The 23,872-nt window shown below is 40.1% G+C and overlaps 1 protein-coding gene and 1 long non-coding RNA gene across 13 annotated transcripts in view; one reads left to right on the top strand and one right to left on the bottom strand.

Moving 5' to 3' along the window:
- The window catches only part of LOC125761586 (protein gustavus), a 115,219-nt gene that overhangs the window by 54,706 nt on the left and 36,641 nt on the right, over window positions 1–23,872 (bottom strand). For 11 of the 12 annotated variants that reach the window (XM_049422830.1, XM_049422835.1, XM_049422826.1 and 8 more), the window contains 3 exons: window positions 17,612–17,675; window positions 10,234–10,327; window positions 1,325–9,566 (listed from right to left, as the gene is read on the bottom strand). In XM_049422830.1, coding sequence (XP_049278787.1) covers window positions 7,197–8,375 — 1,179 coding nt within the window. In that variant the 5' untranslated portion in view covers window positions 8,376–9,566; window positions 10,234–10,327; window positions 17,612–17,675 and the 3' untranslated portion in view covers window positions 1,325–7,196. Of the gene's footprint in view, window positions 1–1,324; window positions 9,567–10,233; window positions 10,328–17,611; window positions 17,676–23,872 lie in introns of those variants that run through there. The other variant, XM_049422838.1, reaches the window with a different exon arrangement.
- On the top strand, window positions 10,353–17,137 carry LOC125761594 (uncharacterized). The gene is made up of 2 exons (XR_007418128.1): window positions 10,353–16,362; window positions 16,478–17,137. It is a non-coding gene; the product is annotated as an uncharacterized LOC125761594 (long non-coding RNA).

Genomic DNA, 23,872 nt, shown 5'->3' with positions numbered 1-23,872 from the left:
CTGATTGGCCGTTTTGGTAAGCATGTTGTAACCAAACTTCTCCCACATTGCAATACATCGTTTCAGCCAGTGCACCTTGACTGTGAAATCTTGAAGCGTTATTTTATTTCTTCCCGTGTTCGTTCCTATTGCCATTCCTATTTGTTAGCTGTAAGTAAATTGTGGCGATCGTCATGGGAAATGATTTTCCGCTACAAAATGTATACCCTATTTTCTACAGCAACAAGTTTTCATTGAATTTTCTTTGCAATGCTTCTTAGCGTGTGAGGCTAGGAACTTCTACAAGTAACAATTTTTATATAATCTAGGTTTTTGTAGCAACAAGAAAATAAATTGTAAATATTGATCTAGATGCAAAAACATCAATAACATTTTACCATCTAGTGTACTAGAAATTCCAAAACATCTGTGCGGGAATCGTTAGTGAAGTTCTAAAAATTCGATGACCTTTCCACCGCTCAGTTTTGCTGACGCTCAGTCTTGCTGTTGTAATCCCCAAGGTGCCATCGACCTTAACCGAAAGATCAACGGATCACATGGCCGAATGCGTCATCCCGTGCTTTCTCCAGCCGTGTCCCACAAGCACACCCACACACAATGCAATCCGCTTGATGGAAATGGTGGAATTCTAACTGTTTCTTGCGCAAATAATAATACAACACAAATCTCGAGAGCGGGTGCGACTTCCGAGCGCACATCAGAAAATATGATCGCTCCGAAAAGCGTTGCGCGTGGCCAACCTGCAGCGCTGTTGTTTGGGACCTGAATGGTGGGAGTAAATCTTAAACTGTGGGAATCTTCACCTCAACCCCATTCACGCCTGTTCCGTCGACCGGTGCAGTTAGAAATGTTCTTGCTTGGCATCATGCACCAACCTGCAAAACTGAGCTACTAAAGGGTGTTGCTCCAGTATTCATGGAGGATGTACCCCTGCTCTGGGCCGACCGAAACAATTCAACCTTCACAGCGTAGAGGGAGCATGGGTTAGATGTTTGTAATTTTTACTAGCTTCATACTCATCTCAACCTCGCCCACTAAACTCTTCTCTAGATGAGCGAACTTAAGTTCTGGTTCGGTGCATTTTTCGAAAACTGGACAACCCCTTTTGCAAATAGTTTTGGTCCTGAACATAAGCGGACTGTACATGTGTGTGGATATGCAAAACACAAATCAACGCGCATTTCTTCTAAACTGTCAAGAATTACCTAAGGAAGTGAACGACCCACATCTCAACCTCGTTTGTGGGCTGGTCCTCCATTCATTGACATATGAATTGGCCTTTCGAAACCACATATTACCACCGTTACTTAATCCATTGAACATTCACATGACTGTTGTTAAATACTAGCCCGAAATAGTTCGAAGTTTCTATTTCCTTACACAGAACTTGTTTGCATAGAAATGTTGATAAAACTGGTTGTAAACGAGTGTCGTGTGTGTTTTTTGCTGTCTTGAACTCATTTGACCACCATTGCTAATATAATGTACAATCACAAATTTAGATGGATAGGCCAACCAGACGCAGAGAGCTATTTCGGACAGTTCAGCTAGATGTATACCATGAAGTCTATATTTAGTATATATAAAGAATATTTAATCTATTTCGAAATGGCAGCAGATTTAATAAGTGATTAATAGAAGAATAAAACTAATTAAGTAATTAACTAATATTAAGTGATTAATATTCAAGAATAAAACCATAGAAAAACTTTATTTGATTTGATCGTAATAACTAGAACACAACAGTTTATGCTTATTAATTTGTTGAAATATTTACATCTTCTCAAAATTACCCGTTATCATTAAACTAGAAAATGATTTTACAAAAGAGAACGGTTTATTGATTTGGCCGCAATGTTGTCCAAGCACGAGTACCACCGCAAAGCAAATGGCATTAGTGAATGGTTAAGCAATTGGCACTGTGTATCGAAGGTATATCGATAAACGGAAAGGTTCGATAGGATCGTACTAACCAGTTATACCGGAATTACCATCGAAATCCAAGAAGTAAATAAAACTACGAAGCCCAAATAAAACCATTCACTACACTGTAGGTGACATTATCAACGGCCAACAGACAACAATCTCCGTTCCCCGACCTGATATCAAGCTCGAGTTTACAGAATGGAGTGTAGAACGTTCCTAAATCGGAAAAGGGAATGGTATTTCGAAAAACACAAAAAATATGCTTCCGTCTAAAATTATTTAGCCGGTGAATGTAATACAAATCTGAACCCTTCAGATTTAGGACACGATTCCCAAAGCATTCCTTTGCTTCCAGAGTTGGATGGTAATATTATAAAATTTAAAATTTCAATCTACCTGCAACTTGTTCGGGAAGCTCAACCGGGTTTTTGTGTGCTTTAATTTCGATTTGACAATCAACCATTAAACTACCGACGTAGAACGATTTTCAGACACTTACTCAACCGGTCACGGATGGAGTGGGTGGATGGGTCAACCAACAAACGATGACAGGCACGGCAAAAAAGACTAGATCAATCCGTGGACACGTTTCTAGCGCAATATTCATCTCAAGCCTGACTGTCGAGTTTAAACCACCCTCGCGAACGGGCCCCTTGAGAGAAAGTCACCGGAGCGAGAAGAAAATTCTTTTCTTTTGCCCGAATGTACTACCCACACCCACCTACTACCACACGAAACGGTTGAAAGATGATGAGGAGCAGGGGGGGGGCTTATTTTCTTCGGCATTACGAACGATCTCATCTCAATTGGCTGGCAACTCAAAGGGCACACAAGGGGCTGGAAAACTCACACAATTTTCATTTCAATAGACGAAAAACCGTTCGTTTTCCACCGTTTGCCGTTGGCCATTTGGTGGCAGTACCGCTTGCAGGACCTACGCCGTCATTCGAGCAGTAGTAGTAGAAGCTTCTATTTTGCCGCTCCACTATCAGCTCCATATCTACAGGGCACCCTGTGACCGTTCGCCATGGGAAATGAGCATCGGTGGCGCGTGAGCCACTTATTGTTGAGATTCTCGCGGAAGTTACGGTCACGGATGGCGCTTCGTGAGATTTCTTTTCTACCCAACGGGGGAGGAAACTGCAAGCGATGGTGGTGCTGGACAAACCGGTGATTATCATTATCATTACGGGTTGCAAATCTATGACGCACGCTACTATGAATGCTACTAAACCTAGAGTGCATGTGAGATCTAGTAAACCATTAACTATAAACCAATGATCGTATGCTGAAAAACGTAAGACTAATTCTGCATGCGTGGATATTGTATGCAATTCGGTACTAAGTACCAGAAGAATGTCTGGCACATTACGCTAACCACAGTTTCTAATTAGCTGAGCTAATAGCAATTGAAACCAATCGAGCTGAATACATTCAAGACTTATAGTTTAAGTTGGTAATCGAACAAATTCATCGATCATGTACACCTTTAAGTTATCGATCGTCCTTATTACGTATACCTTCTTCTTACTAACGTGACGATCTTATTGGACATGCTTATCGTAACTGGTGTAGTACACTTCATTTTTTACCGTGATCGATAAATCATATTTTGCTACGAGGGAATGGTTTGAATTGGGTACAAGTAGTATCGTGTAAAAAATGGCAAAGGCAACTATCTAAAATTGAAATATGAATAGTCATATTCTGGCGCTGCAGAAGCAATTCAATCCAGATTTCTGTTTCACATGGTAGTATTATGAAAAACTCCTTTATAATTTCTTGTAGTTGTTCTCCAGATTGTATTATAATTTATAGAAAAATGTTGAATACCAACCAAAATATCAACGTGGTAAAACTGAACTGCTTGTGCATGCTACTTTGCATAGCGTTGAAGTAGTGGAGTACTGTCAGCTATTATTCCATACCTAGTATCGATGTAATGTGATGTTCATGTAGTACCCTTAGCGTGGTTTCCTCACATCACCACTATCCAACCATTTCAGTTGTACGTACCATACGCTCATAGAATTCTCTAGCTGATCAACCTTGGTAACGTGATCATATTACGTTTGTATTTCCGCTCGTTGTGTTTGGAGGTAATTTCGCACATGACTACCGTTTACTTTTTTTCACATCACCTGTTCTACCTGCCCTCATCAACCAGCATTCAATGGGGTTGCTCTCAGCTGCTCAGCGTGCATAAACGCATCGTCATCTACATTCAGTTGCATAATAATCCGTTGACCACATGGCCGTTAAAGTACTCCACACATATGCGCTTCTGCGACCTCGACAAACTGATGGTATGACATGCGGTATGATCATGCAAAAACATGTGCCTCCCGTCCGTCTACCGCTACCGATTGTAAGTTGGGTCAGCTTGATGGTTGATCGCAGCTGCAGCAGATTCATGGCCAAATTTTGGCGCAGTGCATTGTTGCTATATAACATGATCGTTTTAGGGTGGTTGATTGAGGGTGGTTATCAGGTACATGTAAGTTACCGTGAGTTGTGTGTGCATTAGGAATATTCTTCCAATGGTCTTTCAATGTTCTTCCGTTTTTTATTTTTCTGTCTAGGCTCAAATGTATTAAGCACTAAATAAACTCCAGTTGTTCACGATCAATGATCGTTGGATAGGTCAGTAAGCTTTGTCCCATAGCAAGACATCAAAATTTTATCCATTCCGTCGCGTTCGGTGTATCTTATGGTGATAAAAAATGAAGACTGCACATTTCATCAATCAGTTGGTACAGAATTGGGATGAATGGGTCACGCTTGGGTATTCAAAAGTACTTTCACTATATATGCAGCGAAGCGAAAATTTCAAATAAGTATCATTTTGTTACCCCTTGAACGCTTGGACGAATGGTACCGCATTCTAATTGAAATTCAATCACTGTTAAAATGTGATGATGCAGTTCATCGATTTTCCAGAACTGGGCTCATTTTATTTTTTACGCTTGTGAGCAACAAAAGCTGTAGTATATGTAGTATATTGGTACAAGCCATGCAACAATTTACTGCGGTCGATAATTCTATAGAAACAATATAAAAAAGACAATAAAATTTTTATCTCGGTCGGACCATCTCCAAAATACACTAGCGGTACCTAATCAATTTAAAAACCAAACATGTAAGCATTAATTGTATTGATGTAACCATTCGATCAATTATTGAAATGACTTCTAGCTGTTTTTTTACGTCCTAAGTATGTAGTGGTAAGTATTATAGGAATTAATTTAATTATTATTTCTATAAAGATCACTTGTATCTAATGTATTTTATTTTTGGCTTAACCATCTCATAGGTCATGATGGCCATATCTGGCTTACTAGAATAATCTGGTGGAACTGGCTCAATTTATCAGATACACCACTGGGCCGCCCCAGTGTTGTAATAAGAATATTTCATTTACGCAAAGATTTTTTTCGCTATAATAAAGATGTTGTGAGGCGGCGCGTAACGTTAGTATGGTAAATAAGATTAATATTATTTTTTTGTGTTTTTATCATTATTGCTTGATTGACGGTTTGTTATTTTATACATGAAATACACTATTTGGGAATGAGTTCTCTTTTCATAAAAAGCATTAGTACTTAGTACTTAATAGACATGAAAAAAATGTTTGATTTTTATACTAGCAAGAATCAATGAAAATTTTGTTATCGAGAGATCAATGAAAAATTTAACGGTTCTTAGTATTAAGACGGTGTAGTATTCGTGGGAGCATGCAACCCTGGATTACATTCGATGGAAAATGTGAAATGTTTCGATGGAAAAGAAATGGAAAGGCAAATAAGAAACGGTCTAAGAAAATTACGAATAAAAATGTCCCTGGTAGATTTGAAAGAAAGGAAAATAGTTAAGCTAGAATCATCATAACGATGGTATAGCCTCAAACACCATTAATATTTCCATCAAAACTTTGTAAGGGTTCATGATTAACGCCATTCTAAATAATAAATAACGTAACTTCTCTAGATGCACTACATATCATTAGGAAATTAAAAGCTCATATCATTATACTTATCTCCCATAGTATGTATATTCATACTCGAAGAACCGAATCAAATTTCGTCACGAGCAACGCTTTTTTCTATCCTGTTCTACGTTTTGTTCGCAGCCAAAATTTGTTCTTTGTTCGATTTGTAACTTAAATTTACGGCATGTAAATTATCACAACTATTTGCGGAAATAACATTTTACGTGCGTTCTGCGAAGCACCAGTCTTTCGATAAACTCGTCAATAGTCTCATTCCTCCGTAGAGAAAAACAAACATCGAAGTATTTCTCTCGTTTTGGGAAACAATAACAAAACGTCTGCGAACAAGTGCGCTTGCGCAACAGGGCAATTTTCATTGAACTTAGGTGAACTTTAACTGAAACCGTCCCTAAAGTTTTCACGTAAAACAGAGATACATTTTCGTCAAACTGTTTTTTTATTCAGCTTAGCTCCATTTATATTCTTAACGCATTCATTTTCGTAATCAGCAAATGCATGCGGAACAATCTTGTTGCGAAAATTTTCCAACCGGTTTCTAAATTGTTGAAACATTCAAAACAAAATGTACAATTTATCCATCATTTCCTCATTCTTTCTCATTCTGAGCCCAACATTTGACTACTGCTGTTTCTTCTAGCGTAGCAAACACATACCGATTTACGGCGAATACGCGGCAACCGCGGGACGATGTCGAGGAAAATCGATCGAATGAATACATAGCGGATGAAGCATCGAAAGCACGTGGTTTCTATTTTTGCACAGACGCAGCACTCCAAACTCCAAAGAGTCTCTCTCTCTCTCTCTCTCTCTCTCTCTCTCTCTCTCTCTCTCTCTCTTCGTTCTGCCCTGTGCTTCACTCACACGCAATTGAATTTATATTCTATCGCACATCAACCTTCATGAGAAGGGGGTGATGTCTCGAATGGTCGTGTGTACAGGCAAACCTGTGGTTTTTCTTCATTTAAGTTCCGAATCACATTGCAGACAACAAAGAGAAAACTTCGTGTTGATGTATTAAAAGGACTGATAAGCATATACGGAACCGTTTTGCTCGTTGTCCCATTTGGCAAGAATGAATTAATGTAACAGCAGTTGGAACCCATCGGCAAATGCAAACATTTCTTAGTTGTCTAAAAAAATGTGATCCGTCAATATGATTTGATCCATTCGATCGGAACACGTGTAAACCGCGAAGTACTGGAATTGTCCACAAAAAAATAAAGGTTCCACAACCAATGTAACCGCAAATCCCAAACGAGTTTTAATTGTCGTTTGAAGTTGGTGCGTAAACGAATGGTTGCACTAACCTGTCATTAATGATGACATCCAAGGAGCGCGTTGACGGTGGCAACCTTGGTGGCGGTGAAACCGTAGACCTCGGCAATACTGGTGGTCCTGCGACTGCGGTGTGGCTTACAGCAATCGGCATCTGTTGGGGGTCAGGCAACGGTGTTAGCAACGGCACGTAGACAAACAGGAACGGCGTTAAAGGATTGTTGTTGCCAATCGACGGCCGGCTGCCATTTGTTGTGTTGATCGGTTTTGGCACCGTGATCCCAGCTAGTGTAGGGAGGGACGCCGCCTTTCCGTCTGATAATTGGTCCGTGTGATATTGGCTTCGACGTGGGGCTTGCTGCAGCCTATGTGGGACTGGCCGTTTTCCTCGATGTGTCAGATCGAAGTGCACGATTGGTTGGGAGTAACCACCATCTCTAGCATTTGAAATCAATTGGTAGAATGCTTGTAGAAGAGCACTACGGAGTGGACAGGGCGTCGATGTTTGTATAGTGGTTCGCACATTGGTACGATTTTTCCACCAGCGATCACTGTGCTGATCGGTAGCTTCCCATACCCGATACCAATTGTACAAATGTTGTGCTTGCATGGACGCTAGCATGCATTGCTGTTCGTCCAAGTACATGCGCTCCATGTGATCGAGCCAGTCAGCATAATGGTTTAATGCTTGTGGCAATCGGCCACGTATACTTAACAAGCGGGAATTTGGATGGAGACGAGAGATCGATCGATCGACAGCTGCACTAGTATTAACGTTACTATTACTAAAAGATATTTCAGACCCAGAAAAGAGTTGATGCCGCGTTATCACACTAGTGCGGTTTCGGTTCGTTGCATTCGACACTGACCGCAACGAACTCGACATTAATGCAGGCGTTTGTAGTTGCTGCTGCATAAACAGTAACAATGCTTCCAGCTGTGGAACACGCTTCAAAGCGTCGCACAGCAACGAAGAATCGTTGATAAAACTGTTCGGTTGATAAAAGTGTTGTTGTGCCGTGTAAAAACCGTTCATCGTCGGGCGTGCACGCAAATCGCTCTGATGGAAGAAGGGCCGCTTGTCGAACACGTGGGTGACAGTAGATTGAATCGGTTCGACGGCGTTTGCTGCTACACCAGTTGCCTTTGCTGAGAGTTTGGTCATTTTTTTTTGTTTCAGTTGATAATTTGTGAAATAGTTTAAACTACGAATAAACACACAATACACTGCGAATTACACTCACACTCCGACGAAAGTGTCCTGGTAATGCACAGAAAATGATCGTTTCAGTCTTTTGCTCTCCACTAACCGAAAGCGATGCAAAACACTGCTTTCGCGAACACGGTTCGAGTCGGATTCAAGGATAATGTCGTCTATGTTACCGCCCGTACCGACCGAGTGCCATCGGAGCATTCCTACTCAAAACCGTTCGTCCTTCCATGTGTTCATCCCCTATGTTCCAACCGAAACCCATCCCGTCGTGCTGGCCAACGTCAACAACGCCAGCCGTATCATCTATGCTCCGTACACCGGCATCATCGTCGTTGGTCGTTTTGGTGTGCATGCGATCCATTCGGGCACTGAAGAAAAAAAAACTACTAATAACAACAATGGCGAAAAAGATTCTTCACCAGACCCAGACGACGTCATTGCCACCATGCACAGTTGACGTTGCCACACTAGTCCTGGCGTTTTGCTCGTTTTACGGTGTGCATGCAACGAATCCTGCAAGCTAAGGCGGAATCTGCACAGCTGAAATGCGCACAGAACTGGCAGTTTTGTTGCCGCTACTAGCCGGCACATGCCAGGATGGCGAAAATAGTACGTTCTTTCGTTTGCTCCTACGCTATGTAAAGGACAAGACGCTTATATCTCCTTTTTTCACTCTAATATGCAGCTGGCTGTATGTGCAGGATGAAAATAAGTGCATTGATGCTGGAGGTTTTCGTTTTGCTTTTCCTCGCAACGAATAGCCATTATGTACATTCTTTTTTTTAGAGAATAGTTTGCTTCCGTACTAGTTGATATAGAAACATGTTCTCCTTTTCGTAACTGAAGGAAAATCATACTTTAATTTAAAAATTTATTTGAAAATATAAAATTATTACACTCTCGTTGTGAGGTTTCGTAATTTCAAATAAGTACTTTCAAAAAAATATCCTAAAAATAGAAGTTTAAAAAAAAGTATCCTGAAGTGTTAGAGCAAACGAAAATTTATACTTTCCCGCGTTGAGCTTATTAGAAGATTATTCCATTTTTACCCTCGTTAAGAAGGAGTTATCACCGTATCTTTGCATAATTCGGTTATGCTCAAGAGATGGTTTTTGAAACACCAAGAGTATGCGAGAGAAAAAACTATGAAGAACGATGAAGAAAGAGAGAGATAGAGAGAGAGAGAGAGAGAGAGAGAGAGAGAGCCTAAATTGAGATCACTAAATTGAGAATATTTATTGTTTAACCATGAAATTGTAGTGCATCAACGAACAAGTTGGTGCAAAATGGAAAACCTCTGCACATAATTCGTGTCTTGTTTTCTCGTACCTTTCTTCAAAAAGACACCAGATTCAGACCTGTGTTTCCACTCTCAACTTCGGTTATAGCTTCTTCGGTTTCTCAACAACTTCGGCAGACAGAAACTACGCAGACATTTTTACTTATGTATAGCATGTTATGTGTATTGACTTCTTTGCATTTCAGCCAAATATATTCCTCTTCGCTTGCAAACAGTGAAGGTCGTTGAATCGTCTATCGGTGCAAAATAGCTACCGTCTCAAAGGATCGATCGAGCTTTTTTTTCTGCTACAGGAAATCTGTCTACCATGTTTGAGATTCCGTTTATTTTTCCCTGATACATAATGAAACTTTAGGAACCAGACCGTCTGAGATCCTTTTTTAGATTTTAGCAGACAACAAAGCACTGCTGATGATTGTAAACACGTCAGATTAGCAGCTGGGTTGGTGGATTTACTCATCTATGATTATGGTTTAATGAGCTAATCTATCACAACATGAACGTACGTACCTTTAAATTTCGCTGCAGGACTGTGTATTTGACTGATTGATGGAATGGTGAGTTTTCAGCTTTCATCACATGTATGACATTTGCAATGGCATATCTGGAATACACAAGAGACAAGCGTGTTGGACATCAGTATGGTGTGAAACAAAAAAATGAACTTGAAACATTGAATAATTTCACCTGGAATTAATTTATGAATTTGTTTATCCTTAGCTGAATAATGCATCGTATGAACATGATAACTGCCTGTTAGCAAAGGTTTTGGAATAGGTTTATGTGAAAGACCGTTGCTGCTTAATCCGTTATTGTTTAACAAGTTACTTTAGAGTATTATTATTTTTTAAACTACATTATATCGCTTACTGTAATGTAATATCCGTCAGAATGACATATTACACATCACAAGCATGTTTCATAAGACTGTACTAAACTATTTACTCCCAAGTACGCAATATTTTTTAACATCCAAACAAAACACTCTCAAACATTTGTTTATTCAATAAACACAACAAAAAAGCTAGAAGTTGTTTTCCAAAAATAATTACACATACTGCACATGCCAGCTACCTGGCAACCAGGCAATTGCAGCTGTTTTCGTTTCATTTTAGCAAATAAACACAATCAAATGCATCCAATCGTAGCAATTTCCGGTTATGTACAGTACGACAAACGTTACTCAAATCATCAACCATAATCGTAGCGACAACAATAACGCCGGTAGCTAATGCTAGCAAACAAAATGCAAAATGCATTAACGTATCAGTGTGAAGCAATTATAAATGGCGCATTGCAAAATGTTAAACTTTGCTATGGTGATACTAAACATGGGATATGAGTCTATTTTCTCAAACACTATAGGCCGAACCTTCCCATTCGTGCTAGTCCTGCCGCCCACCTTCACACATTACGGCCGATCTTTGGTGCTGCTCCTCTAGCGAAAAGGCTTTTTCCAACCCGTCACTAGTGTCCTTTTTCAGTGCTAATCAATGTTGCATAAAATGAAATAATGCCATCGTTACAATCCACTGATTTTCACGCACTCGTGAATACGCTGTCCTTCCTGGTCGGTTCCAAAATGTGTGCCGCCATCGTCCACCGCACATGCTCTCTCGCCACCGGTCACATATATGTTCGTCCCACTTGGTGACGAAAATTATGGAGAAAGTATAGCTTTCCACTCCAGTGCACTATTATCCTGCTGTACCGTTTTTGGTAGCATTATCGTTTCCGTGTGTTCTCCTAACCCCGCTCACCACACCACCAATGCCCATTCGTACGATTCTTGCTGGGGTTAGAATAGTTGTTTAGTACTTCAAAACATCGCACTTCCCTTGATAGTGAAGTGGGGAAACAACAATAATAACGAAAAAAAAATACTCAAAAACGAACACAGCTCATATTGTTTGACGCTGTTTTCGCCATGACACCCGCATCAGTCAGACACGCACACATCGTTGTCGCACAATCGACAGTTTACCCGTACGCTAAACTTCCGCATCTAATTGTAGGTTAGGTTCAAAGTAGCAGCATATTTTTAAATTATTTTATACAACTATAAGCGATACATATTTCGTTCTGTGAAACTGTTTCTTATCATTGTCAACATATATGGCCTTTCTAATCCTCTTCACCGATGTGTATGGAAAAAATTGTCATGATCTATTAAACATCTCTCAATTTACATTTTTAAATTGCTTTATATAAGATAATTATTTATAGTGCATGAGATATCTATGTCGCATTGTGTTACATTCACATTTAAATGTTTTTTTCCCAATGAGAATGCAAATCACTGAGCAGTAATTGGCAACATGCGACACTCCTTGGAGACAATAAAACTGCCGTACACCATGTGGTCGTTATAATTTGCAACACCTCCACTAATTGTACATTATGTTTTATAGCTTTTGCCTTACATCGAACAGCATAATGTATGGTTTACATATTGTTATTTTTTACTCTACACACTTTGCGTATAGGAACAATAAATTTTGTAAAGAATATTATTTGCTAAGGCATGAATTAACATAAATGAGCAGCAGTGAATGGGGCTTACATAAAAAAACCACCACAAACACACACACAAACACACACACATATAGAGATATAAGTTTGCTTCGACCAGCTCTAGGTGCACTGCAGCATCTACAAGACCTGCGAATGGTCTCTTTGTGCACTGTATGAAATGTTCACCTTGACACACATAGACGCCGTTGTCGCAAGATGTACGTACGGAAAAAGTTCACGAGATACCCTTGTCTCGGGCCACCACCATTGACCCGGGTGCATGAGGGTAAGATGGTAGGTTGGTTACGGTGCGTGTCTGTTTCGCCACACACTGCACTGTGCACAATGACGTTGCGCAAAAAAAACGGGCAGAAGCGTTGACTTCCTCCTTGTGCGGGTCATTACGTTAACTCGCTGGTCCTGCACCCCGGACGGTCGATCCCGGGTTGCATGTGCAAGTATCGAATGTTTAAGATGCATGGGAGTGTCTCGTACAGAGACCACCGATACCCCATCTCTTGGATGCTATCCAAATCTAAAGACACTCATATGTCATCTTAAGACAATACAGTCCAAAAGAAAATTATCATCAGTTCTGTCCTTGATCGCTCTTTTTCTCTGTATCTGTCGCCGTGGTGCCGAATCGACTGATGGTATGATACTCTTCTGACCGAAACCACACACACACACACACACACAGTACACGTCAAATATAGTAATACCATTTGCTCGGATAATTGCCTCACTTATCCTGTTTCAATGACTTTCTTCCTGTATTCATTTTTCCCCTGATGGGCTCTTCCAATAGCTTGGTTGATATTTTCGTAACAAGATATTTACTTTTATCTGACCTTATGAACTGTTATTTTTATACTCCAACACCATCCCATAGCAAATGTCAGGCAGTTACATATATTTACTACAGCTAATCGCTTTACGTGCTACGTAAAATATCGCACACAGTTATTTACAGCTCTACTTGTTCGTGATATGTTAACAAATCCATTTGCACAAAGTTTCGTCTTACATACCAAGGTCTGCACGAAACACGTGTAAAAAAAAGAAGAAGAAAAGTTTCGTACCGTAAGAAGGTCAACCTTCGCGCCAACCAGTCACACACTCACCGGTGAAGGTCACTCGCGCTAGTTTTTGGGTCGTTCGACGTCATAAATGTTTATCGTTCACTTTCACCAGGAATCTGAGCGCGTAAGAATAATGTTACATGCAGCATTTAATCCTGTACGGTACGCGACCAAGTTTGGCTGGTAGTTGGCTGAAGGACACTGGCAATGGAGCACGAGCAAGAAAAGTTTTCTCCAGCACAACATGAATTGTCGTTTGTAGGTAAATGAGCCACTAATTCTAATTAACAAACATGCCGGATAGGTTTACTGTACGATTCGTCCAGAACCTTGCATCAGTCGACCGGATAACGACGATTGGTAATTTTCATAACGCCAAGGCGAAGACTAGGTCGATTGGAAATGTACCAATTCATTCAACCAACACACCCGCCTCGTGTAAATAAACTTCCACATGGGACCACTCTTTGTGGTGGGCATGCGTTTATTTATATATTTTCATTTTCCATATCATAAACCCCTTGGCCAGCCATTCAGCGTATGGCTAGTATAAACAATTCAGGTCAATCGGGTGGAAAAATCATCCCAAACCATGTGATGAGGTTTTGGGATTTTCATTCGAAATGACCTTACCTATACCGTTAATCAGCATGTTTGACCGAAATCACTAGAATAGATTAAATATTGTTTGGATCAGCTCTGGGCGATTTGGTGCGCGTGGTTTAGAGAGAGGTCTCGAGTGATGTGTAGCAGTAGCTTAGGTATTCCTTGTAAAACATTTTTTCCAAAAACAATTATCTTAAAGTCTGCATGGGTTCTTATGCTCCCTGTTAGAGTATCATTATATAGATACTAAAGTACGTAGCAAGTACATAGCAATTCCCCTGCGTGAGTTACTTCAGAATGATGTGTGTCAGGTCTTACTATTTCGAAATGACTTAAGCTAGACATGCTGTTAGTAGTGAAACTAATTGTGGCAATTAATTGGCCGTGTTCATCAAATACTCACAATGTTTAAATGACCTAATCAATTAAGTATGCATACTTAAGTACCGAATGTTTGATAAGCTTGATCTACTTCAACGCAACGCGGACATTAAGTAAGTAAAGTCTTGGACAACTCGAGGTCAAAACACGATTCCTTCAGGTCAATTCTGAACGAGAATCGAGCAGTATCGCAACCCGATCAGGGCACGTTTGACATTGGAAACGGAAACAATCGATTAAGGAAACGAATCCAACCGGCACGACCATGCTTTGCCTGCGACGCTGAATGGAAAGTCTCACGAACGCAAGGAGGCTGAAAGCAACGGCGAACTAGGGCATTTCATAACCTTTCCCAAACCCATCCAACCCCTTTATCACCACCCACTGAGGCACGACCAGCACCCAGTACTCCCGAAATGGTACGGAACCTGCACGAAAGCTGCAGGTCCAGGAAAAACTGTAAGTGACTTCTGTATCGTGGCGTCTCGCCAACGGCGTGTCCTTCCGATTCGATTCACGCCACGCCAGAAGAAGGTTATTTCGTTCCGTTGGGAAACTGCGCGCTGCCGGTTGTTGCTGCAAAACCGTTTCTGGTGAATGCTTCTCTGCATGGTTCAATAAGCTTGACCAGAGACCCCATTCGAGTGGGTTCTCGATATTCGCCTGGGATTGAGTACTATAATTACCTCTCTCTCCCTTACTGACATCCGTTTAGCCCTTCGTATGTGTTTGTGGTGAGAAAAGATCAATAATGTCCTCGACGACAACTCGGAATCCGAAAGTATGGCGATTAATCATTGCAAAACCAAGGTTTTGCACTGATTTTACGGTAGTTTACAACACAGGTAAGAAGATGTAATGCAATAACAGTGCGTAATATCTAAATTCCTAGGACAAAAAAAGGGTCGCAAAACCTTGTACTGAACTTTAATTTCCGGAATTCTTCAATTTGAACCTATAAAAAAAATCATGCTTATAGAATATTTTTCCAGAGCCTAGCCTAGCCTAGCCGTTCCAAAATAGCAGATATAAAAAACATAATTCTTGAAAATTTTAACTTGTTGTTAGTCTAAAAAACTAGTTAACATCAAGATTGAAAAAACTATCGTATTGATTCATAGAAGACAAGTCACGATCATAGAACAAAACGTCAGAACTCCTGAGGTGGTAGTATAAAAAATAGGAAAATTTAAAAATTGCCTATAAACTTCGCTTAAATCATTATTTGGATAGAAAATATAAATATAGGGTGAGTTACCACATGATTTATAGAAATATATTACCAAGTAAATCCATAAAAAAGATCTTATTCGAAGTACAAAAGATATTTTTTTAACTGAATTGTGGAATTGAATTGATTGTAGAATTGTGCAATGATGCTATAAATACCAAACAAGAACAAGTAAATTGTAATTGGGGCTATTCTAATAATAAGCATAATATCTAAAAAATACGAACCAATGAACATAATAGAATTTTGATTTTTTTAATTTCTTTTGTTAAATTAATGAATATTGAAAAAAAAAATCGTCAAATTTCAGCTAGTGTCTTTCTAATTTATTTTCGGTACACAGATTCGTAAAAAATGTTCAATCAAGGCAAATTAATAATGATATTGTAGAGTAAGTTGTATCTCGAAGAAACATGAAAAATCACACATTAGTCGAAACGATCTAAACAGTTTTTAGATAAGCGGATTTGAGCACCTTCAGAGTTTGATCCATCAGTATGTTATTATTGATACTGCAAATAAAAGTCAATCTAAGTGAATAAACTCGAGTTGACGAAACCGAAGATTTATCATAGTAGACGCAGACGTTGTAACATTGCACTGAAAATTATTTTTGGTCAAGATGCGGGAGAATTCCAGTTATTGTTCATTTTTAAACGAAATCCTTTCTCGCCAACGCCGGCTACGCAGAAATAAGCGATCATCGCATTCGGCGTTGAGAACGATTACTAAAGGATTGCAAGTTAGTGTTCCAAAAAAAGCATCGCAACATTTACCTCATCGAAAGAAACAGTTTCAGAAAGCGGTTGACATTTTCATACACAGGTGAGATCATCATCATCAGGCATCATCATGACGCCGTTGATACGCGTCCTGATCTTCAAATATTTGCTAATTTTGTAAATCTCTAACCGCAACCTGTTTTCGGGTTTGTTTCCAGTTCTTGCAAATTCGATCGGGTGAATGAACCTCAACGAAACAGAGCACCGACCAACCGATCGCACAAGCTTACGGGGAGAATGGCATCTAAATTTCTCACTCTGCCTCGCGCGGATCAACACCAATATCTTAACTGTACTGATATGATGGAGACCGCGAATCAGGTGACGGTATGTTCGGATCCGTTTCTATTATTTCTGCAGGATTTTACGAAAGAATGCAATGTGATAAATGCTCTGGAAAGGGAACATTTGTACATGGCCGGAGGAAACCAGGCAGTAAACCATATGCAGAACGAACTTAACGACATTGTTGATATCGACGATCCCGTTCTTGATGGACTGCCCACTGTTGATCAAATCCTATCCGTAGCCAAGTTAGCATGGAACGAACTTTCCGATGAAGCAAGAGAGCCGTACCGCTTTCGAGCAATCATGGCAGCACTTTTTCCTAAATCTATGGACCAGGCTTTCTGATAATTCTCTATTGATTTAATGTTACAACATATTATCTGAAACCTAGCTCAGCTTATTTACTTCATAGTGTTCTAGTTGTATATCTTACCAGTCAAATAATTGTTTTCGTAAATGGAAATTGTGAAAGAGAGCATGATTTTTTACTATTGTTGAGCTCAGTAACTCAGGAAGAGTAATTCTTTCAACACTTTGGTCTAATTCTTTTCAACGTCGTCTATGAAGTAATGTATAGCAAATTCTTTTTTACTGAACGAGCTATTCGGAATTACAACGTCTGTCATTTGATGATTTCTTTTTCTTCTTTTTTGGTATTTCTTTGGTACGGGAGACCATTCCAGAATCGGTTGAACTCTCAACAAAATCCTTAAAAATGCTCTATTGGGTAATATGGAGGTGTTGTAAAGGAAACTAGATTTTTTTTTATTTCTTACATACTTAAATAATAGACATTCAGACGGCCATGCCCTCCTAACGGAAATACAAAAAAAAAACTTAGATAAAATTCAAAAGGTCAATACTCACAAACAACTTTTTTTAAATAAAAGTTTAAGACACACATGTACCAACATGAAGCTAAATTATCACCTGCATGATATCTGCTAAGTAATTGATTCCATTCACTGGTACAATAAATGAGCATTAAATAATGTTACTCTTACCTTAGATTCCGGCCGCAAATTGTCCTTGCGTTTGGTAGCTTTTTTTGTTGTTGACTAGAGTGGTCTGTGGAAGAAGAGGAAAAGAAAACCGTGTAAGGATGACCAGAAATTTGTTACAACTTTCCATTAGTTTACTCTTCCGTCAATCATCCACACTAAGCTGATGCGTTTGCGAATGTGGCAGGGGAGCACCAAACAACCAAAGGATGGGATGAAATCAATGGACAGGATTAATGGAACCAACTACGGCAGGACTGCATCAGCCTGTGCGGCTACAAAGCGAGCATGATAAAATGTGGGCAAGTGGAATCGATCGGTACATTTCTTTTTTTTTTGTTCAGCAAAATCGGCATGAGGGAAAGTCGTGCGCCAGGGCTAACAGCGAGATGACTAATGCGTGTACGATTTTTCCCCCGAAAAACTCGAGTGTGCACTGAGCCACGAATGAAAAACATGGTCGTATCCTGGTTTGCTGGGCTGCGTACTGCACACATTGAGAGCCAGGCAGCGCAAACAAAACAAAAAATATATAGAGCAGAATGCACGAGTGCGGAACGTGCCTGTTTTCGAGGAGTTCATGCCCTGGAACGGACCCGTTGGCTCTGAGCTAGGCCACGGGAAGCTTAAACCAAGCGAAACTGAACACTATGGCACACGCGAGCGCACATCACAAATATCCGCGCCCGCCATCGTGTCTCTGAAAGGACGAAAGGAGATTTCCCTTGGTATGGGCAGAACGAAAAAAAACCCTACCTCTGCAACGAACAATATGGTGCGTTGGGCCAAATATAAATGTAAGTATATGGTCGAGATGCAGGACAAACACACAGCCCCGAATGTTGTGTTGCGTTCTGCACAAAACCATTGCAATTGAACGGAATGCTGAACCCTCGAGCCATTGTTGGCCCTAACTGCTCGGTGCGTGCGTAATTCAATATAGAATTGTATAAAACATATTCTGTGGTCGGGTTTCTTCACCCTAGCGATGATGCCCGCCCGTCATGCAGCAGTGTTCACCGTCTCCACCCCTCGCAATTTTGATCCTTTTTTCCAGCCCTTCACGGGTACGAATCTTCGTTCGTTGTCGTGAAGGGAAACGAATACATTTTTCAGATGCTGATATTGGATTTGTATCAAACAAGCCGAGGAGGAACTATCGATTTTTTTGCCTAGTTGTGTCAGGTTCATCACATATAATCATCACATGTGACAATATTAGCCCGTGGGCCAAATTCTCCAATGACAATACACACGTCCTGTGTTTGAATCTTTTTCAAATCCCATATCAGACAAGGATCCAGTTTCCAATTTTGGTTTATACTAATGCATGCATTAAAAAAGTGACTTTTTCACATGGATGGTAAAAACGAACGGAATGTGCTATTTTGGCAAACTAAGCAAACATGAAAAAAAAACTCAACATAATCCATCTGATCCCTTCCGCCCCAACTTGCCCCTGTTGGACTGAACTTCAACCATGGGTGGAAAAAAGTTTTTAAGCGTATTTTCCTGTTCCATTCGTCTTTTTGATCAAATCATCCATGGCTCTGGTCACGAAATCATTTTAATATATTCTCCTCCGCTAATTTGCCTCGTCCAAAGTGCTGCCAAATTACTAAGGAGATGTACCAAGGAGGTGTCCACATTGTCATCAGTTTCCCGTTTGAACTGCTGTTGATTCTTCCGTTCACTTAACATGTTCGGTTAACCAGGAAACCAGGCCTTCAAACGATCGATTCCCCAATCTCCAGATGAGCTAGGATCATTTAAAAAATTTCCGCCATCGTATCCGGCCGACATGCAGTGTGGCAAGACGGTTGATTTTGACGTTGATCCTTATGGGGCAGTCGATTTTAACAAATTTCAAATCAACGTTCGTTCACCCTTCTTGCCATAGTGGCTGCAAATAGAGTGATAGAAGTATCAAAGTTGTAGAAAACTGGTATACATTGACTACTGATAGGTTGGCCAACTAGCAGATGGAAGGGTAGTGACATGAAAAATCAACAAATTTATCGCTTTTTCAAAAGTAAAAGTTAATTATCATCAAAATTGTATTTAAGTTACAATTCCATGTTTCCCTCAGATTTTTGATGAAATATTTCTTTAAGACAAAAGAACCCCGCGCATTCATTACACTCAATTGTATATGAATTAAAAAAGTATGGAAACAACCTAAACCAGAACATTTTTTTAATAGTTCTGTAAGATCTTTAAGAGCGATATGATCGTGAAATGTTAATGGAACCAAGTTTGTAAACATTGAATAATTTATAAAATTTACTTAATTTGGTGTAGATAAGGTAGATACATATATTTTATCAATCAACTTTGTGTTTTCGATTTGTTTACTTTTAATAATACCTATGTTAGTGCAATTTCAATCAACAGTAGTACATTCGAACCACTTTATTATGATCATAGCAATTGCAAGTAAATAAAACGATAAAATAAACTATTGTCAAGTTTTTTATCTGCAGGATACTTTATAGGAAGCCTTTAGAGTAATGATGTTAACAACTCAAGTCTACCATTCAGGTGAAAGAGAATGCCATTGAATAGCATCCAACCTTTGCTCAGTGCGTTGCGAAAACAATTTTATTCCTGGTGCTTACGTGTTCACGTTAGTGGACAGTCGGCGGTGAAGCTTGCAGTTTTTGTTTAAATTATTTTACGCTTAGCTTTACAGTTGCTCTGGATCGTGGCGATGAAATCTCGTAAAGTTCAATGACAGAGTTCAGGGCCAGTCACTGTATACCTCGCTGATCTCCACCACCAACCGCCAAAGCATCGTAGGTAATACGTAATAATTGCACACATACACCGTACGACCTGTTGCAGTTACCAAACTGTACCACACAGTGATGTCCTTACAGCAGAACCGCCAAATAGCGATCACATGGAGGATACGTACAGCTTCATACTTATGTACAAAGGACTAAAATTCAGTTTGAACCATTTTTTCACTTAACTTGTAATAATATATCAAACACAGCTGCTATCGTTGGCGTGAAATAAATAAAGAAACAATAACATTTTCGTACAGCAAAAATAACAAACAAACGTGATACGTGAAAACGCGTTTACTGACTTACTAGTGCGTCCCACACTACGTCAATCGATAGCGACAACGTCAATTGGGCTGTGGACGTAAAAATTAACTTTACTTCCATTTTATCACTTCTCAAAACCGGCATTGCCGTTGGGACGCAAACTTCACATACGCGCCGGTCAGCAATTGGTGGGTTATTAATCGCTTTTGATTAAAATTAAACTCGCGCTACGCGTGAATGACCATCGGTCCAGACATGTGAGGACGTGAAACCGAGGCATGGACCATGCGGGTGGCGGACCGTCTGCAAAAGGGATACGAATGGTTCGTATCGTTTATGCCTCCGGGGTGCTGTTGAGTCCATGGGGGGGGGGCAACAAGGCAAGAAAAAACTGTCTGTTCGCTTGCTTCATTCGCGAACAGCGGAAATAGTGGCCAAAGTTCGGACGATGGTTCAAAAAAGACTGATGCACTTTAATGGAAAATAAAAATGACATAAAAACAAAATTAACCTCCACGAAGAATTGGTAATTTTGTGCAAATGCATCGTACCGATGGATGAAAGGAAAACTTCAAGACACAATAAGCTAATTGAGAAGGAATTATGTTTCTTATGAAATGCGAAGAGAACGATGTTGAATCAGTTTGTGAGATTTGTGATTAAAAAAAACATTATTAATCCTCCCAACACGCCATCATATTTCATTGTTGAACAGCTTACCCCGCAATAGCCTAAACCGACCAGCATAGTCGTCAGATTTTAGGAACATTTCATGAATCGATGATTAAAATCATTAACTCAATTAATTACACCATACAGACCTTTTAAAATATGGGAAACTCATTCGGAAAGTTGTTTCATTATTGCTTTTCATATGCTATGGTGTACGCTATGACGAAGCTTCTAATACGGTTTCGTTCTGTTTTTTTTGGCTTTTAGTTAATTTGTTTCACGTTTGTGAATTATGTGTTTTTTGTAACTATTTTAAAAATTCTGACGACCGTGAAATTCAAGTTCAATAAACGCGGCTATGGGAAAACAACAAAAAACTGAATGAATATTATCGTAATAAGAATGCAGAGCTAAGAGCGAGCTACAACAATAAGAGCAACGCAAACGTGTGGAATAATCGCACCCGAGAGGAAGCAATCATAAGCGATAAAAATGGAATCAATCTTGCCGTACGGAACGCGCAACCAATCGATTCTTTCAACAAAGTTGCGCGAACGTTGCTGCCGCCAGCGAAAAAATGGAGGTCGAGGTTCAATGACGCCATGTTGCACGATCGGCGGTGGGTTTGTTCCTTTTTACTACCCATCGGCCATTGGGGATGGTGGAGATCCTTTTCGAGCTCATTTCTAGGTTGTGTGGATGCTGATTGTGGTTTGCGTGTGCGTGTATTGTGACGCAAAGAAAGAAAATCAGATCCTACCACACTGGAATGCAATGCAATTCTGGATACCATATTCTCACCCTGGCCATGGCCATTGAACTAAAGCTTACAATGAATGCTCAATATTTCGTTGATCCTTTTCCACCTCGCCCTTTCCCCTAGCGTGCATGATCATATGCAACCGATAAGATGCTGTTGTGGACCTACTGTACGTGCTTATTATGTTGCACCATGTGTGTATGGGGAAGATCAAATGCAGCTTCCCCAAGATCAACAAATCGGCATGAAGCCAATGGTTCGTATTGTTTGCTGCAATAAATACGCCTTTTATGTGCCATGCTACGATATCTGTTTGTTGGTTTTTATTTTACGAACAATTTCATTGAACCAAACCGTATGTCCCGACGACGGAGAGCTTCCTAACAGCGAGATTGAAATGGTACGGCCAGAGCATTGTCGTTCACTAAACCAAGGCACGATGGGGACATTTTCCCTTTTCATTTCCGTTGAATACAACCTCGGAACGGTTGGAGGTTACGCGCGGGACAAGTTATAAACCGGTTTAAATAAGGGATTAATCGTGTAACCAAAGGTAATGCAAACAGAGAACAAAAACATTGAAAGAAATGTAATAATGATCAACAACGAAAATCAAACTTGAAAATTTCACAATTTTCGGAAAAACCATCACATTTCATTGCGCAATGAATTTGAAAAGCAAATATTAATTTTAATTTTTATAATTGGGCTGGTTTCTTAATGCATTGCAGCTGTTTAAAAAAAATAAATAAAATTGTAAGCAAAACGCACACAAACTTCATACACTCCCCTGATTCCCCTGAAGCAAGGAAAAAATCACGACTCCCTGCTATAAAAGCCCTCATAAAAGGTGAACACGAATTGTGCAATTGCATCATAACGAGATAGGATTATAACGAATAATTCTATATGTTTAAGCTGCTGTAACTGTGATAATCTTTTTATGGCTCTATTTTACAGCACGTTTTCTGATGCTGCATTTTCTTCTGTCCAGTTGAAGCGTAAGATGGCTTACCGTGCCGAGGGACTCAAGGTTACGAAACTCTACCGTCGTTAAAGCTTCACGAGATCTTTCACGAGAAAGCCACTGGGAATGTCGGTAGATTTCGGACGATACACAACGCTACACTGAAAACAGTCTGAGTCAAAGGGGAGCCGAAAGGGCTTGAGGGACACTCGTTGCAGAGCGTACCAACATCAGAGGTCATTGAATGCAATTTATATGCTTGCTTTCAAGGTCCTGAAGGCACATTGATTGCCGCACATCCGATGCCGACGACGACAACGACGAAGACGGCTAAGCCCGTTGTTGTGCACGATAGTTGGGGGCTTTGTTTTTCGATTTTTCCATCTCCCATCCCACCCGACCGTTTACCGTTCCGCTGATCGTGTCTCCCGTTCGTAGCTTTATCCTCGAAGGACTCAGCGCTCGAACTCTGTGCAGGTCCTTCTCCCTTACCGTGTCTGAGATAATATCCTCTTTAAGAATCGCACGAATAATGCTTTCGTGCCCGGTTATTCGTCATTGTTTAAAGCATGTCTTCCGTAGCATAATGCAACAATATTCAAAAGGATCCACAAGCGTGCGAGAACAACGAGATGACAACAGGCAAACAACACGCAGTGCAGAAGATTATGTTTGCAATGTGAAACAATGTCGATTAAATGCTTCTTCCTCGGTGACGACGATGCCGACGACAACGACCGTAACAATGATGATGTACCATTACTGATGTTAAAGTTTAAGTGGCTTTGTTGAGGTGTAGGTCGTGATGC

The sequence above is a fragment of the Anopheles funestus genome, chromosome 2RL (assembly GCF_943734845.2).
Source record: "Anopheles funestus chromosome 2RL, idAnoFuneDA-416_04, whole genome shotgun sequence".
Taxonomy (NCBI): Eukaryota; Metazoa; Arthropoda; class Insecta; order Diptera; family Culicidae; genus Anopheles; species Anopheles funestus.
This window is presented reverse-complemented; position numbering and strand designations above follow the sequence as displayed.